General features: G+C 42.2%; 1 protein-coding gene across 4 annotated transcripts in view; it reads left to right on the top strand.

The window, feature by feature from the left end:
* Zfp521 (zinc finger protein 521) overlaps nt 1–18071 on the top strand; it is a 285737-nt gene that overhangs the window by 243830 nt on the left and 23836 nt on the right. For all 4 annotated transcript variants that reach the window (XM_006525819.3, NM_001360804.1, NM_145492.4 and 1 more), the window contains 2 exons: nt 11173–11304; nt 13664–13779. In XM_006525819.3, coding sequence (XP_006525882.1) covers nt 11173–11304; nt 13664–13779 — 248 coding nt within the window. The remainder of the gene's footprint in view (nt 1–11172; nt 11305–13663; nt 13780–18071) is intronic.

Raw genomic sequence — 18071 nt, 5'->3', positions numbered from 1 at the left:
GTATAAAAGCCCCATCTAGGACATGACCTGCACAAAGATACTGCCGTGGATTCCCATCCCACACACCAGTTTTCTTTTAAGTATGTGGCTGCAGTATTTTCCTTTGCTAATATATTTTGACATCTCCTTGTTGTAACCTGCTGTTCTCTTTAATTGCTTATTGTTATTAATTATATAGTGGTAGCATAGCTGGCTGCTTGAGCCACTTGGCTGTAAAGAAATCCATTCTTCATTATTGCCGTTGGAGCAACAGAAAATTGCCAGCATTCTGCCCAGAGATGAATACTGTGTGCTCACATCCAGTAACACCTCCCAGTCTGTCTGTCTGCTGCAGCTCTCATCTGTGCCGGAGACACCTCTCTTTGCTCTAACCCTCTTGTTTTGTTCATTTCTGTTTAACTCCTTGGTCACCTGCCTTCCTAATGGAATGGATGTGTTCTCTGTACTCCACTCTGTGTCCTATCTGAGTAGCCAGCTTTTCTTTCCTCCCCATCCCCGGCCCCCACCAACTTTCCCTCTCCAGAGTTTCCCCTCTCACAACTTTGTTACATATGCGTCTCAATTTAAACTGTTGGTGCTAATTGGGCAGTACCTTGACCCCCACCTTTCTGAAAAAAGAGATCATGAGACCCTTTAAAACAACTCTAACCCCCCTTCTCCTCACACAGTGATCAGATGTACTTAGAATTGAGGATATGAATGTATGAGTGAGTGAGTGAGTGAGTGAGTGAGTGAGTGAGTGAGTGAATGAATGAAGTACATGTGCCAACCTGAGGCTGTGGGATTACCCACATCCTGTCACGTCTGACAGCTGCAGCATCTTGAAATCTAGACATAATTTAGGATATCCAATCCCACAGCTGCCTGTGCCATGGAACAACCAGACCGGTGTGCCCCTCTGCCTTCTGGCAGCGTGACATTAAATTCACACTAGTTAAGCTAACTTAAATTGAGCCTCCTTGAACCTTCCTAAATAAAACTAGTGGCCTTAATTACAATCAGGCAATTTAAAGGTTATGGAGCTCTAACTAGTATCACAGTATATCACTTTAATAATGCACAGGAAAATTTCTCTGAGGGGTGGCCTCCTCTGATTAGGAGAAAGCAGGCTTCACATTTCCAATAAACTGTTTTTAGAAATCTTACTGTGTTTATGGCGCATTACCTTCTTCTGTTCTTCAAGGCCAAGTTTCTGAGGTCACGCCAAAAGAACAATAAAAATTCCACTCATTTGCAAATACCATACAGGACTGTGACTTTTTCCTCCACATTTTCTTGCTTAATGGTTTGCCTGCCAGGAGGAAGAGGAAAACCCATCCCCTTCCAAGCACTTGTGCCATCACAGACACAATTTGTAGTTTGGGATAAAGTTAGATTCTAAACACCATCGTAAGGCAAAGATGTCAGCTTTGCACTAAGTAATCAATCAGAGAGTTTCTTATGAAATAGTTTCTTACAAGGACAATTAGCTTCAACAATGCCAAAGCAGAGGCCAGAGAGATGGCTCAGCAGTTAAAAGCCCTGGCTGCTCCTGCAAAGGACCCAGGTTCAGTTTTGAATGGCAACACGGTGCCTCACAAGTGTCTGTAGCTCCAGTTCCAGGGGATCGGACAGCCTCTTCTGAGCACCAGGGACAAGGCACGCGTGTGATGCATGGACATCACACGCAGGAAATCCAGCAAACAAAGTAAAAGCAATTCATTCAATGCGGCTGGAGCGCTGGCTTAGTAGTTAAGAGCACTTGCTGCTCTTCCAGAGAGGAGCAGTGTTTGCTCTCCAGCTCTGGTGTGGCTGAACATTCACCTGTAACTCCCACTTCAGATGGCACCTGTACTCATATGCCACACACCTACCCACAGTTGCACACACATGCACATAATTAAAAATGTAAAAATGCCCTCTTAAAAATGCCCACCTGTCTTCATTCCTTAACCTGAGGGTATTCAGGAAGTGTTTGCAGAGACTGTGGTCCCTCGCTTCATCTCCTTTGTCTGGTTTATATTTCTTTTTCTGTCTATTTTGTTTTTAATCATCCGCAGTACCAGGCTGTGCTTTCTAACAAAGACAAACAGCTTTTCAGTGTTTAGAGATGTTTTCCACATAGCTAGTGGCTTTACGCCAAGCAGCAGAAGATTTCTTCTTCTTCTTCTTCTTCTTTTTTTTTTTTTTTTTTTTTTTTTTTTAAGAAGCATAAGAAAAGGCCCTGACCCTTAGCGCAAACCCAACACCCAGGCACTGCAGAAACATTCCTGATAGATGCCGTTTCTGCCCCCAGTTGCCACGGCTGCCCACTGCCATGTGGGTGAGTACTGACTGCTGCACTTCTTGGTTCTCAAGGATGTTTTCCCCACAGATTTCACAACCCAGCAGGTTGCATTTAGTTTATTATGCATGAACCCTTCCAATGTTATCAGTTATGTTTTAGGCTTGTTTTTTTTTTTGTTGTTGTTTGTTTTTCTTTTTCCCTTTCCTTTCCTTTTCTGTTTTGCTTTGCTTTGCTTTGCTTAGCTTGGCTTGGCTCAGTGCTTGAAGGTGAATTTACCTATGCTGCTACAACAACCAGAAGACCTACAGGCAAAGACATTGATAGGAATTTGATGTCAAACAAGAGAATCTGCGTGCAAACGGCATGATAAATCCATATGACTGTTTTAATTAAGAGAATGGCACATTGTATTTTAGGAATATCAACTGTTGGGAAAGCTTGTTTAGACCCTGGAAGATAGCACACTGGTTCTTTTGTAAGCATGAGGATCTGACTTTAGACCCTAGAACATATGTTCTTAAATAGATGTGATGGTACACCCTTATCAGGACTACAGAGCTCTGGGATTAGCTGGCCAGCCATCAGTCCTGTTGTTAGTCAGAAACCCTGTCTCAAAGATCAAGGTACATAGAGTTCCTGAGGAAGCCAAGGGTGACCTCTGCTTACACTCGCACACACACACCACACAAGTACACACAAAGGCATACCTGTACTTGTGCACACAGATATACACTTGCCCATACTAACACACACCACAAAAGAAAGGATCCTTGTTTTTCTGTCATGGAATATAGTACAGAGACTTCCCTGTGACCTATGGCAAAAAGTGTCCTGTTTATGTATGGCCCATACATATGGTTGTCAGGTTGCAGCATGGATCACTGAATCAAAGCGTACCGTGCCCTTCTGCATCTTGCAGTTTTGTATGAATTGGTAAAACATCACTCCCATGACGCCTTAGCTGGAAGATCCCCTCGCTCACAAGAGTCTCTCCTGGGCCTAGCAGGAAAATGGAGAAGAGCATTATTGAGTAGTGAAGAGCCCTATCTCTGATTTCACAGGACACCAAACTCACTCTGCAAAATGCAGGTCAGGGTTTTGATCTTGTACTTGTGCCCTTAGGCACAAGAGAGAGATAGTGACAGAGAGAGAGAGAGAGAGAGAGAGAGAGAGAGAGAGAGAGAGAGAGAGAGACTTAAAACAAGGTAAAGAGAAACTTTTTTCAATAGAGAGTTTTTTTCCAGTATCCTTCATGGAAACTGGATGTTTTCCACCTGATGCAGAAGTAGACTTGGCCAAAGCTTTGTAACCAGAAGCAGGTTTCTGAGAGCAGGAAACATTTCTGCAAACCTGTCAGGTGCCTTTCAAGCTTCGCTATTCTCCATTCCCACTTCTTTCCTTGCACATTTGTTTGCATTGAGCTTATTTTACTGTACAACTGTGTGGGTGGGGCCGGGGGGGGGAAGATGCTCGTGAGTGAGGAGACCAGAGGTCAGCCTTAGATGTTCTCCAGGAACTAGTCACCTTGTCCTTTGAGGCAGGGTGTCTCACTGGGACTAAGAGCAAACTGGCCTGTAAACTTTAAGAATCACCTGTTTCTATTCCCTTAGCACTGGGGTTACAAGTACGGTCTAGCACATCCAATGCTTTTTAAAGAAATTTTAAGTCTCTGTCTGTCTCTGTCTCTCTCGGTCTCTTGGTCTCTCTCACTATCTGTGTGTGTGTGTGTGTGTGTGTGTGTGTCTGTGTGTGTGTGTGTGTGTTTACAAGAGTTCAGGTGCAGGTGCCCACTGAGGTCTCAAGTGTCAGATTACAAACTGTTGTAATCCTCCTGATATGGGTACAAGAAATTGAACCCAGGCCCTCTGCAAGACAAGTATGGGCTCTTAGCTGCCATGTCCTCTCTGCAGCCCTCGTGCCTGCCATTGTACCCGGTTCTGGGAAATGAAGTCAGGTTTGCTCATGAAGCAAACACTGTCAGGAGCTGTTTCCAGGCTCCAGTGTATCGGATAAGGAGTGTGTCCTGATTTCTTCTTAGCTTGCTTTAGCGTGCTTTTGTGGGGGCGGACGGAGGGAGCTCACTACAAAGCTTTCATGGGGCTTTTTCCAGTAACTTTTGCTGTTTAATCAAAGCATTTAAGAGTAAAGTTTTCTCCCTTTAGATCTCTTTTGTAACTCCATGTTTGCACCAAGACTTTGGCTGTGAGACCCATGTTTAAATACACAAAGAGGAAAAGAAATCACTGGCAAGGCCAGGGCATCGGTCAGGTTGGGAAGTGATCTTTCTTGGTGTGCTTGTTCTTGGCCCCCATTTCTGCCAAAACAGCACTGCCAAGTGCTGAGTACGGCAAGCTTTGAGCGGAGCTCCCGTTTCAATGTTTCTTTGTTTTGTTTTATTATAGTTTAAACAACATCCCAATGTTTTCCTCCTCCGTGAGAATATTCTAATTCGTGCACACAAATGGTAATAACAGCCACGACATTGGACAGCATTGCATCTCAGAGCAGCTAAAATCCCCCTTCCTGCCTTCCCTGCCCCATCCACCTGGACCCCCTGCGAGTTTCCAAGCTGCTGATGTTTATGGGTCCCTGGGCAGCCTCTGGGCTCTCGAATTCTGCTGGGTACTGTGCAGCCTACCCCTGTTGAATCATTTCCTGCTCCCATCCTGCTGATAATGAGAAGTTCAAGACAGGAAACAACAGTGTCAGAACCAGTGGCTTTGCTTAAAAAGTCTAAAAGTATTGCAATGTTTAGACTACTGGCAAACAAACAAACAAACAAATAAAATCCTCAGGCATGAGTCCCACGGACGCTTGCACCTTGCAAGTCTCCTCGCAGTATGATGTGGCTTAGACATAAGGGATACATAGTGTTCAGCTCTCCTTGAGACGCCCGTGGCTTAGGTACTTTGTGCATAGAAGCCACTGGTGTTTGGTTGCTCGGATTCTCCAGGCTCTTTCCTTTATGTGTTGTCAGACGTCCTGTCCTTAATATTTCATGCCCTTTCTCAATGGCTTGGGAATACTGACAGAAGCAAATCTCACCATATTGCCAGTGAAAAAGCGTTCTGAAAGTACCGGTCAGGCAATGTTCATTTTCATCTTAAATTGTTCCACAGAATAAATAAGGCCAGAACTTCCTAACTGGTGTGACGGAAAAAGAAACACTCATATACTGTTCGGTTCTCTCCTATTCTGCCTTACTTCAGGGGCTTAATGACTAATCTACCAGCGGACTTGAAAGCCTAGGCCGTATTCTCCACTGCCAAATTAGCACCTTGGTGTGTTTATGTTACAGTTGTGAAATATGTGTAATGTGTAATGCAACAAATTATTGTGGCCAGAGTGCCAGGGACCCGAGAAAGAATGGGATGACTGTGTGCGTGGCAAATTGCAGTTCTGGCTGCCTATTTTTCTAGCCCTGATTTCCAGGGTGAGCCTGTTTAGCCGAGGGCTGGGTTTGTCATGTATGCCTTTGCTTTGTTAGTCCTCAGACCCCTGGCTTATAAATGTGTGCTTGGAAATTAACTCAGGGAAGCAGCAAGGCGAAGCATGGTGGGGCGACAGCGGGTGTTGGGAATTGGTCTAGGGCATGGTTTTCTCGGATTTTAAAAAATAATGTGTGTAAGCATAGAGTGGTGCGCACATTTGAACTGGGGGCACAAATTACAACTTCGGGGCATCTGGTTTCTCTGCTTGGATTCTGAGGGCTGAGTTCACGTCCTGTCAGGTCAGAGCTTTTCAAGGATAGCCCCTGTCATGTGATAATGGGGCATGGGGGGTGATTTTAGCCTATAGATTTCTGTAGTAGAAGAATGTGAAAAGAATCCTTCCAGCCAGGGTCAAGGGTAAATAGAAGAGTTCCCCTTATAAACCCTTACAAATCGGCCCTCAGCAATGGTCCTGGTATCGGTGAGATAGGTAAACCAGGTTCCCAGAGGTTTCTAAGATACCAGCAGCATGTAACGCAGCCACTGAACATTTGCTTACAACTGCTTTAGATTTTTGGTTTTTTATTGGAGGAAAGGGGGTATAAACTCGAGCACATGGTCTGTAAGCTGCTGAGGAGGCCGTCATTGTGTAAAGCTCATTCTAAAATGTCAGAGTCCTGTGTTAGACTCACAGTGGCCATGGTGGAACCTATAACTTGAGGTGTGCTTGAGCAGCCAAATGGTGACTGTTAGATCTTTGCTGTGGCACAACTGATTAAGAGTCACGTGGGTCCAGGATAGACTTTGGAGAGAAAGAAACACTTGCCTTTGAGCTGGCTCTGGTTGAGAATGGAGTGTTTTCTTGGAGCAGAAAGTTCACTATAATTCTTCCTGTTTCTCCCTCAGGCAATGAGGTAGCACAGCAATTGCATATGCAGACCCCTTCCTTGGAACGTTTAATGTGGGAATAAATATTTACATGAGTATGAGACTCTTTTGTAGACTTGATTCTTGTTTACATTTATGTTCCAGGTTACACAAAGATTAGCAAATGAAAATAATTGTTTTAGCTCCGACTTCTATACATGTGACATTATTTCTCAATTATGCTTAAGCATCCTTGGTACTACCTTGCACTAGGTAGCCAGCATCAGCCTCTAGTATGTGCTCAGTAAGGAGAAGGCCACTCTGACATTTTACCCATGTCACTGGGTACCCACACAACTGCCACAGTGCAAGCTTTGGGGAAGCTCTGTGCCCTGTGAAGTGAGCCAGGCTGAGGCTGATCCCTCTTCTTTGGCTGACTAATTTGCACTCTGTGGTCTTATTTTCCCTTTCCTAGCACTGATTTACGCTGTCATGGTTTTTAGACTAGAATATCTTCCAGTCATAATGTGCAACACTTGTATTTTTTTTTTTAGATGCCATCATTTTGCACATTTTCTATCAACCTTTTAGCTGTGAAAAGTCCAATGTTGTAATCGATCTTTATTGATAGGACACAGAAAGGCCCCTTCTCCCTCTCCCTCCCCTATCACCCTCCTTCCCTTCCTCCTTCAGAGTAACATACAGAGATAAACTACAAGTATTGTAGAAAATCTGGAGAATATAGATAAGCAGAAAACATGGATGGAAGTGTCTAGAAGTTTCATCCAGAGATCCCACCTATAACTCTTCATAAAAAAATAGGGCTGTGCTAGCCTATTATAGCCTTAATGAAATATTGTAATGGTTATTAAGTCAATTGACTCTGAATCTCTTTTTAATAAATGAGGCAGGCTGTATTATCCAATTACTGTCAGCTGCTACCTTTCCAGAGAGAAGAAATGGTGATTTTGATTGAATTTTTAAGCTCTTTGGCACCTTTAAGGGGGAGGAAGCAAGGTGCAAGTTCTGGCTTCAGGGCACATCCCACTTGAAATTGAAATTGGAGGTGTTGCTAGTATCACCTCATGAGCATCAGCTGCTGGAAGGAACAGCTTTTTGCAAGGAAATGGCCTTTAATGCAGATATACTCCTCTACACTATAGGTTTTCAGCTCTTTAACAGTGAGATGGAGCTGGTGACCACATAGCTGAACCCAGAACTCACGAGGGCAAATACAGCAGGGCCTCTAAATGAAGCTGCTTTTGCAATTCTCCTTATCAAGGAGTTGTATTGGAATTCTCAAATCTCTGTCTCCCCTTCTTAGTAAAGAAAGAAAGTGTTTAGCCAGCAGTAGACATAGTTGTTTGGGTCCCTGTCTTGACTTCCTAGGCTCTTGTGTTTGGATTATTGCTTCTCAGCTGGTGATCCAGATTTGGAGAAATTGTGGGGACTTTAGGACAAAGAACCTAACTATGAGCAATGGGTCACTGAGGAGCTGGGTCACTACCACCAGCTCAGCTCCAGCCAGAGCCTCTACTTCCTGATTCCCCCAAATGGAATCAGCCAGAGCAGCAAGCTTCACAGACCCTAGCTGTCTTGGTTTCTCAGTTATCCACTGTGCCCCCTTTAAACCACGATCACCCCTGGAGCTGTCTGCAGGTCACGTGACAAATGAGAAGTGTATTTAATGCAGCCCTTACCTGCTTGCCCTAGAGCCAGCCCTGTGTTGATGCCCTAGAGCTGCTTGCCCTAGAGCCGGCCCTGTGATGATGATCCACAGTGAGGACCACAGTGGGGGGTGGGGAGGAGGAACTGTGATGAGGGGAGAGAACAAAGGGACAGGTAAGGAGTCTTTTATTTGTTTGTTTTGGGTTTTTTTTTTTTTGTTTGCTTTTTCGAGACAGGGTTTCTCTGTGTAGCCCTGGCTGTCCTGGAACTCACTCTGTAGACCAGACTCTCCACAAACTCAGAAATCCGCCTGCCTCTGCCTCCCAAGTGCTGGGATTAACAGTGTGCACCGCCACCGCCCGGCACGGGTGAGGATTCGTACTGTCTACTAGAACATCGATTCTGGATGAGGTGGCTGAGGAGTAATTGATGTATTTTTCTCCTAGTCAGATAACTTGGAGATCCATTTATTGGGGAAAAAAAAAAACCTCACTGTTTAACCTACAAATAGGAAATTGAACTTGCAATATTTTTTCAATAGTGTAATGTGCTTTAAAACTGTAAAAATAGCTCTCAAGAATGCTTGCTATGATTGCTGTCATGGGTATTACTTAATCAGTCCGCAAACAAAGGGTAGAATCTGTGAAGAATGAGTCTGCGCTAGTGACACAGAAGTCACTGCACGACTGACTGTCGCCATTCTTGTTTCATTTGACTAAATTTAAATTATTTAGCTTTGGGGAGACTGCTTTACTCTGGGCTAGAAAAAAAGAGAAGATGGGTGAGGACGTGTTTCTTGCACTCAAACACATCTTTTGTTTTGTTAATTTTACATACAAAGCGTGAGTAGTCAAAAGGGGGACTATCACATTCAAAAGCATCTTAACTTGCCGAATTCCCTTTATGTCCACACACACAGTCAGCCTGTTCTCAATGAAAGACTGCAGCAAGACTGGTCACGTGACTTAACAGGCTGATTGTCAAGGAACCCAGGCTCCATACAAGCCTACTCCTTGGCTCTCATGGACAAAAAGAAATGGGAAGGAAGAAAAGTATTAATTGCTATTTTTCCCGAATGTACTTATTGGTCACAATGTGAAAAAGTAGACGTAACTTTTAATTGGTGTTGTAACATTAAAACTTAAATATTCTCTTACTCTTCAACATATAGTTATACAGTATTCAAGAAATTTTAAAACTTGGCAAATACTTCTGGTTATATTTGATTCAGTTCTCTGCAATAAATAGTGTTCTTTATATCTCTTAATGACTGAAATCTAGGAAATTTTTGGTGACTTTAAGATTTAAAAGAAAAGAAGGGAATTAAAAAAAGAACAATTGATCTTACATAATCCCTAAAGCTTTTTGTATAACCCCTTGTCATGTCAGTAGGCACAATTAAACTTCTTCTTACATAATTATAATCAAGGAGTTTGCTGTGCCACCCAAATACAGAGTGGGTTTTTATCTCCTGTGAAATGTAGACTGTACTGGGGGCTTAATTAGTGCTTTGAGTTCTCCTTGTACAAATTCTTGTCCTCTGCTTCTGAAGACTCACACTTGTGTGAGAGGAAAGATTAGGAATACAAATAGCATGATTTCACTCCTAGTTAGCTAATAACAATTCCCTTTGTAATTGGACCTTCGTACTGTCAGAGCTCAACTAGTGAAGCACCTACACGGAGATTAGCCTTTGAGTGGAGGGAAATGCCTTTGTTTTCAGTATTTTGGTTTAAATTTGCTGTTCCCTGAGTGTAAATATATCTCCTGCTCTTGGTCCTAGCATGTCTACCTCTTATGAACATCTCTAATTTTTACAGATAGAAGGTAGACATATTGCCTAATAATGGGAAGGTCAGAGTATAGCCTCTGACCCTTGCTCTTCCTAACAAGTCATCTTGGGGATAGCAGGTGTGTGGCATAGCTTGTTTATAAGTTCATGAACCCAGAGACAAAACTGCCGATGTCTAAGTTCTGACTCCTTTAATTGTTAGCCTCTCTGACTCAGAGAAAAGTTCTACATTCTCTGGATCATGCCTTTCTCATCTGTCAAGTGGGCATAAGAATAGCATTACTCATGAGTTGTTGCAAGGTTGCATGGATTCACATTTGCAGACATGTAGAACAGTTCAGGAACCACAGAAAGCTGGATCGTTCGCCAGGCTGTGCTAGTTTTAGTGAAGGCAATGCTCCCTCGCTGGACTGGGAACTCTTAATACAGCAATTGTCAGCCAATCAGAATTGTTCTTCTACCAACTTCTGATGTCTAATGATCTAAAACTTGTCAAAAGTGAGCCGGATCTCAGAAAAGTGGAAATGAGATAGACAGGTGAAGAGAAGCCTGGGACAAAATTAGACCTGTCAAGCAAAGCTAAACGAACAGTGACCTGGGGTTGGATATGATGGGCTAGGACTGAGAAGCAGAGGGAAGAACGTCCATAAAGTGAAGCGTTCTGCTACAGACTCGCCAGAGCAGGCTGCCCCAGTAAGGTCTGTTTCAGAAGTGTGCCACAGAGATCCTGGGGTCAGGGATGGAAGCCTCTCTCTACAGTCTTCCAGGCAACGCAGAGAAGTACTGAGGAAGAAGCCATTCCACTCTCCTATTGGTTCTTTATTTTAGGTCTTTGGAAATATAGAGCCCATAAAATCATGATCATTAAAACAGAAACCTTGGCATCGACACACTAAAAGCCTCAAAGTAAAATCTGATTTCTGACTTTTGGCTTTTAAATTTTAATTTTTTTGTAAATTTCTATAAACTCCATAATAATGTAAGAAATCACTATTACACATATACGGAGCAGGCATTACAGGGTGTGTGGCTACACATGAGTCTGCATCTATATTTGGCTATAGCAAGGGCTTGCGATGAGAGGTATCCTGGCTCTATCACAAAGACGGTAGATTTGACCTCTTCTGTCAATGTGCTTTCCTCAACAGATGAAGGGCTGAACCATGAGTGCAAACTCTGCAGCCAGACCTTTGACTCCCCCGCCAAACTTCAGTGTCACCTGATAGAGCACAGCTTCGAAGGGATGGGTGGTACCTTCAAGTGCCCCGTCTGTTTCACAGGTAAGGAACTTCTTAAAGCAAAATCTCAGCCTGTGTGTGCGCTGACCCCACTGTGTCCTTCCTCCAAGCGTACTTCCCACTGCTTGGCCTTTTACAGCAACGACTGCTGTTCAATTTGGGGGAAGATGTTTGATTTCTGCTGATTAGCATTATTGATTGCAGTCTGCTTTAGAGACTGAGCCGGGCGGGAAGGTTAACTGTCAGGATGAACGAATGGCATTTCGAGTTCTTGCCCAAGTTTACACTTTCCCACTCGGAAAACGACATCCACTTTGGGTTCACTCCTCTTCCTCTGGATGTTAAAAGGTTACCAAAGTCTGGCTGCTTTTGAGTCACTCGATATTCAATTAAAATATGTGGTCCCAGTGCCCCCACATATGTGACCTCAACCTGGATAATTTTATAACTTCTTTATAAAGGTGTGTGTGTGTGTGTGTGTGTGTAAATAAAATACTTCTTTGAAATAGTATACAGATTAGAGATGTTTATTTTTTGTGAGATTGGATTTTAAAAGTTGATAGAAATATATGATCCTAGAAAATTTGTATCAGATGTTACAGTGGTACAGTTGTCAGGGTTAACCACACACATGAGTGTGCACACACACACACACATATTCACAGAAACATTAACACACAGAGAGAAAGAGAGAGACAGAGAGAGATAGAGACATACATACACTTTAGAATTTATTCCTCAAAGCCCATGAGCACTGAAATATGTTCACACATTTTCTGCTGTCACCCTAAGGTCAAGGCTACTTATGATCCTCAGTGATCATCTCACCTGTGTCTGGCACATGGTGGCCAAGCACATCAATGGAAAGAAGGAATGTGTAGATATCTTGACCTCAAAGGAAATTTCTCTGTCTGCAGATTAATTAGTTACCTTCACTGAATTCAGCCTGTAGATTTGTATTCTATATAAAATGGGAACATGGGCCATAGGCCCTCGTACCTCTCACTAGTAACACCCTAAGTATGTGGATGACTATATCGTTAACACTGGCCTTCACGTACTCATCCCATCTGCTAATGTTTCTCTCTGTTGAGTTTGTTTACTCTTCCAAATTTTTATTTTATTAAAGCTATTGTTAGGCTCTCACCATGTATTTAAGATGCACAGAGTCAAGAGTCAAGGTCCTTTGTCTAGGTACCTGGTAATTCTGTTTAAAAGAAGAGTAGGCCAAAGGTCTCCACAATTAAATCTTACAATAAAATAGTTCTTTCGTGTTGTAGCCAGAGCCCCATAAAATATAGGATGTTATATGGACATAAGTTGCAAACCTGGATAAAATCCCATTTCTTTTTGTTGAGCTAGTAAGGAAACAAAGCCACATCAGGAACCGCCTGGATCTCTGTACAAACAGATGTCAATTGTTTGATTGTATCTTGGAGTCATTTGGAAATAACAATTAGGAAAAATAAAACCTTCCAATGTAAAACATGTCGGGAAAAGAAAAGCTGAGAGGTTTCTTTAAGGTAATGAGAAATGTTATTAAAATGTATGACTCACAAGAACAATACTGTAATATGATGTTAGGTTGGCTGGCAATTAGAATAATTTTAATGATCAGAGTGGAGTCAAAGTCAAATGCCAGCATCTTTAATAAATCCTCTCCCTGCCTATACAGATTAATATTGTAGATGCAAACTTTTTTAGGTCACAGTGCACCAAGCATCCGTCAGAAGTCAGCTCTGCCAGCCCAAACAGCGCCTCTGGCATATACAATTTAATTATTAATAGTATGTCTCCTAGGTAAACTGTTACACAGTCTTAGGGCCTTGTTTTGTAGTCATTAAAATTGAACATGTTTATATTATTGAAACCCTTGCATTCCATGTGTAGGCCGAGTTGATCTTAAAGTATCCAAAGAGAATTTACCTGCCGTTCTGTTGCACATTTATAGACAGTGCCCCAGAGTAGCTGTGGGATATCATTTTTAGCATTAACACATTTAAATAGAGAACTGTTTGCTAGCTATAACTTTAGGCAAATACAATAAACAGGGATTGAGCAGTCATGATTTCTTAACCTGTGGGTTGCTGTGAAGTAGGAGTCATTTCTTATGAGACAGAGCTATGCATTTGACACACAGCTTTTATTTGCAAAGATTTACAAGGAGCAGGGACTCTGTGAACCATTACTCTTTGGGCTGAGCTAGGTGCTAGGTAGAGTGCATCTTAATGGAAGCCAGAGATCCAACCATGAGCAGCTATGACTCTTACTCTCCCCAGGGGTCAGGAGCCAGGCATGCCTGGAGGTGTGCCCTTCACCCTGTTGTCTGTGTGTGCAGAATCATGAGCACAGGATATAGCGGAACTCAGTAACCCAAGCTCCCATCTCTTTGTTATTTCAGTGTTTGTTCAAGCTAACAAGTTGCAACAGCATATATTCTCTGCCCATGGACAAGAAGACAAGATCTATGACTGCACACAATGCCCACAGAAGTTTTTCTTCCAAACAGAGCTACAGGTAATGGCCTGGTGAGGAAGGCTGAGGGTTGAGCCTACTTGTTACTCTTATGGGACATTTTAACTATGGACTGAGAATCTCTCTTCCCCTGGACCACCATGATGTTCTTGTGTTTGGGGGCAAAGGGGAAATTAGAGACAAGATTAATAGACACCAAAATAATTTTGCCTCTGGCTGCTGTCAATCATAAAAAGAACTAGAAGAGAACTGTAATTGGACCTTCTGACCCAGTGTGAAGGATGTAGGGGTTGGGTTACTGCACTGTGGGATCATTCCCCTCACTTGTCTGAGCTCGCTCTCCCAAGCCTTGTTTTATTCATGTTCTTTCCCCCTGGGAGCCATGCTGGATGGATAGCCAGCCATCGTTATCCAGAAGGTTGAACACTGGAAAGGGTCTTTTGTCCAGGATGTATTTGTTCCACATCAGGCAGCTGAATAATTAGTACTGAAACCACAGCTTTAGAGTTGAAGTCTGGGCACCCCAAAAAGTTAGCTTGGACCTTGGGTGTACCTTTTGTTAGATGTAAAGGTCCACGACTTCTCTGAACCTCAAATGTGAAGAAAAAGAAACAAACTTTATACTCACAGGTTGTCATAAGGTGAACATAAAATTATAGGTATAAATATAAGCTATAAAACAAAACCTATGGTTGCTTGAATGACTTTCAGAAATAATAGTTAAGGAGTCAGGGGGCTGAGGCTGTAGCTCAGCAGTGGAGTACTTGCTGCCATGCTCAAGGCATTGGATTAATCCAGGCATCACAGAAAATGGGAAAAGGAGAGAGAAAAAGATCCAAAGGATAAGTTGACACATACCTATAATCCCAATGTCACAAGTTCAAGGCCAGCCCAACAAAGAGGAAATACAAGGTCATAAAGACACCAAAAAAGAAGTAAAAACAAAGACAAAGAAACATGGATTCTATTCCAGAAATTTCATTTAGAAGAACATAACTTTTTCAATACCTTTTGCATCTTAAAAAAAAAAAAGAGTAAGAATATTATCATGATTAAATTTTTTTAAATCTTGCTGGTTCCTATGGAAGAAATGGAGCCACATTTGAAATCTCTTATTATGAATATTACTGGTTATTGTTTGGCTTGACATGGCTGTGGGCTTGGTTTCTACACCCAGAGCCAAGACCAAGCAATACAGAATTTATCTGCACTCCTCTGGCTACCTCTATGGTATCTTTATGCCCAAGAAAAGGGGAGGTTCTGGTAAGGCAAGATTTAAAGGAGCTATGTATATCAGAATAAAGAAGCTATGGTTATTCTACTCAGTTATTGTTCTAAGCAACTAAGTTAGATGGAATTTAGGAGATAAATGAACCTACTGAATTGTATTATTGTTAGTGGAAGAGGACTAACATCTCTTTTTCACATTTTGTTCCTTTGAAACACTGGATCCTATCACATGTGTCTGCCAATAAACATGGAATACAGTCCAAGTCATACTTTTCCTATTTCTTTTTTTTTTTTCCAAGACAGGTTTCTCTGTATAGCCCTGGCTGTCCTGGAACTCTGTAGACCAGGCTGGCCTCGAACTCAGAAATCCGCCTGCCTCTGCCTCCCGAGTGCTGGGATTAAAGGCGTGGGCCACCACGCCCGGCCCCAAGTCATACTTTTATCATACTAAAATAACCTTCCATTCTTGCTTTAAAAAAAATACTGGTTTTATTGCAACTTGTGTCAGAGAAAAGATCATAGGAGGTTTGGTTGTTCTGGCTTGGTAAAAGATTAGTATGTAAAATTTGAAACAAATGAAGTAACAGTTTAGGATGAAAGTCATAGGCTTTGTGCAGAGACTGGTGCCAAGGTGGCATCTAAATGTTTGTATCAGACTTCTACTTGGGCACTGTATGCACAGATTCCAACCTGGTGTGTCTTTCACTGAGAAAGCTTATAGTGAATGATCATTTTAATATAACTATACAAGAAATTAATAAGGCAGCTGTATTTCTCTGTTCCTCAATAGTGACACAGGTACTAAGATTTATTTTCAAGCTTCACCTCAATATCCTGGCAGTCTACCTTATAATCCCCTAAACTAATCTAGCTACCTCCCAGCCAACATCCCAATAATACGTGCATTGAGGGCACTTCCATGATCCAACTGAACTCTTACCAACTCCTTTTGCCCTGCCTCAAGGCTCAATCTCCTCTCTTCCCCCCCCCCACCTCTCTCTCTCTCTCTCTCTCTCCCTTCCCCTCAGTGGTGGAAGTCCCACCCTATTCTCTTTTCTGCCATACATCGGGTATTCAGCTCTTATTGACGAGGCAGAGAATATATGTTAAGAACTGTTTACATAAACTTGTGACAGGAAATACTTGACATAAGCATTACAATGTGCTGTCAGATTGAAACAATGTATGGGGGTGGGGGACAGAAATCAGCATTTGAATAACACGAGGCTAACCTTTACACAGTGCACAAAACACTTTGTCTACAGCTCAGCACTGTGGTGGGAGTGATCTGTGACCTACTCTAGATCAGACACACTTAAATGCATCCTTAAAGACAAGAGGTTTCAAGAAACATACAGTCTTCACTTTCCTGCAGTTAAACAGTTGTTCTCCAGCTCTCTGGTCCTGGGAATCCTTAAGAAACTACTTGAAAACCCTTCCTTGTAACTTGTGCGTTACTATCTATTGATATTTCCTATAGTTGTCCATTACTTTCCCTAACTTCAAGATAACTGTATTAAACAGGAGAGGGGGCCAGGCAGTCAGTACACCTCCTTGTAGCCTCTTGAGGTGAGGAGATATTTTTTATACAAATAATATTAAATACTATAATGAATCGTTTTGACCTTACAGATAACCAACAAGTATCTCAGAGACCACAGGGGTCCCTAGGAGGCAGATGTTCTCGAAGACACTGCTCTCTCTACACCCACCCTCTGGATCTTTGTGGCCGTATGAAATCAGACTTAAGACGCTAACTCAGTCACTGAAACTAGGATGTGAGTCCAGAGCTGGAAAAGATGTATGTCTGCTCTTGACATCAATACTCAGCTTCTGTGTGTACCAGTCCTTACATGAGAATAGTCCCGATGGCTAGTAAGGATAATTGTTGCAAATCTGAGATAAAATACTGACTTTATATTCAGTAGTTTGGAAAGCTGTAATCCAGTCGTGGGAATATCTGAAAGTCTGTGCTCTAAAATGCTCAGTAATAGCTGTGGCTCTAGTTGTAGGGACACCAGGAGAAAACGGGTCAGAAGTTGACATTTCTGAGTTTTGATGGTATCTCTATATTTTTACATTTGACTCTAGAAGTTCATGCATCTATTCTTTCAGCACCCATATTACCTTAGAAAGTGAAAATTGTGTGTTTTTAAATGGTGATTAACTTCCTGTATTGAAAACAGAAAGCAAAGTTCCTCTCATTGCCAGGATGCAGGGTAATTGAACTGAAATTAAGGTGACAGTAGAAATACTGTCCTGACAAAAGCATGCAGCCAGTGTATTGGGCTGATGCCCTTTGTACCTTGATATGTAAAATAAATGTAAATTTTAGGCCACTTGAACCTACCTAGATTTTTATGGCATTAAAGTTATGAAGGAGTGCATGAAATTAAATCTCCAAGAATTGAAATTATGTTAGAGATCTTAAATCATTCAAGTTCTCTGCCTCTAACTGCAGGACAGGAACACTGGGGCAAGTGTAGAGTAAACATTCTGAGTTGCTCACTAACCACTGTGGAATGTCCCTTAGTGGTACAGAAATGATTTTTGCGACATCTCCTTCACTCTTTCACAGTTGAAGTATGAAAACAGATTTGGAAAAAGTCATTACTTTTTAGATATAAAAATCTACCTTCATGTATGTTTCTAGTTATCCTTGTAAATAAGTATGTTTCATGTGTGTGACTAGACAAGTAGGTAACTAGTGGAGGAGCCAATGGTAAACAAAGCTGCATCCCAGGTTGTTGTGTGAGAGTGCAGTTACATTGACACATCTGTATATAAATACAAAGCGTGGTGTGTACTTTGACTCACAATACATACAAAGCCAAGTCAAATGTAAGTCATTCCTTGTCACTTTGTTTAGTTAGGCAACATGAACCATCCTTCTCTGGAGTCCCCTTGTAGGACCAGGGACGTACACTACTTGGTAAGTGTGAAGGTCTTTGGTCAACCCTGTTGTCTTGTTGATCGCAAGTCCAGAGATAGAGATACACAGTCCTTCAGTCTTACTGCAATGTTATCTTTGTCTTTTCCTGGAGTGCTCACCAGCAGCCACACACACAGACAGACCTGATATGTTAGTCAAGGCACATGGCAGG

Source organism: Mus musculus, chromosome 18 (genome assembly GCF_000001635.26).
Source record: "Mus musculus strain C57BL/6J chromosome 18, GRCm38.p6 C57BL/6J".
Classification (NCBI taxonomy): Eukaryota; Metazoa; Chordata; class Mammalia; order Rodentia; family Muridae; genus Mus; species Mus musculus.
Note: the sequence above shows the minus strand (reverse complement) of the source record. Positions and strands in the feature narration are given on the sequence as shown.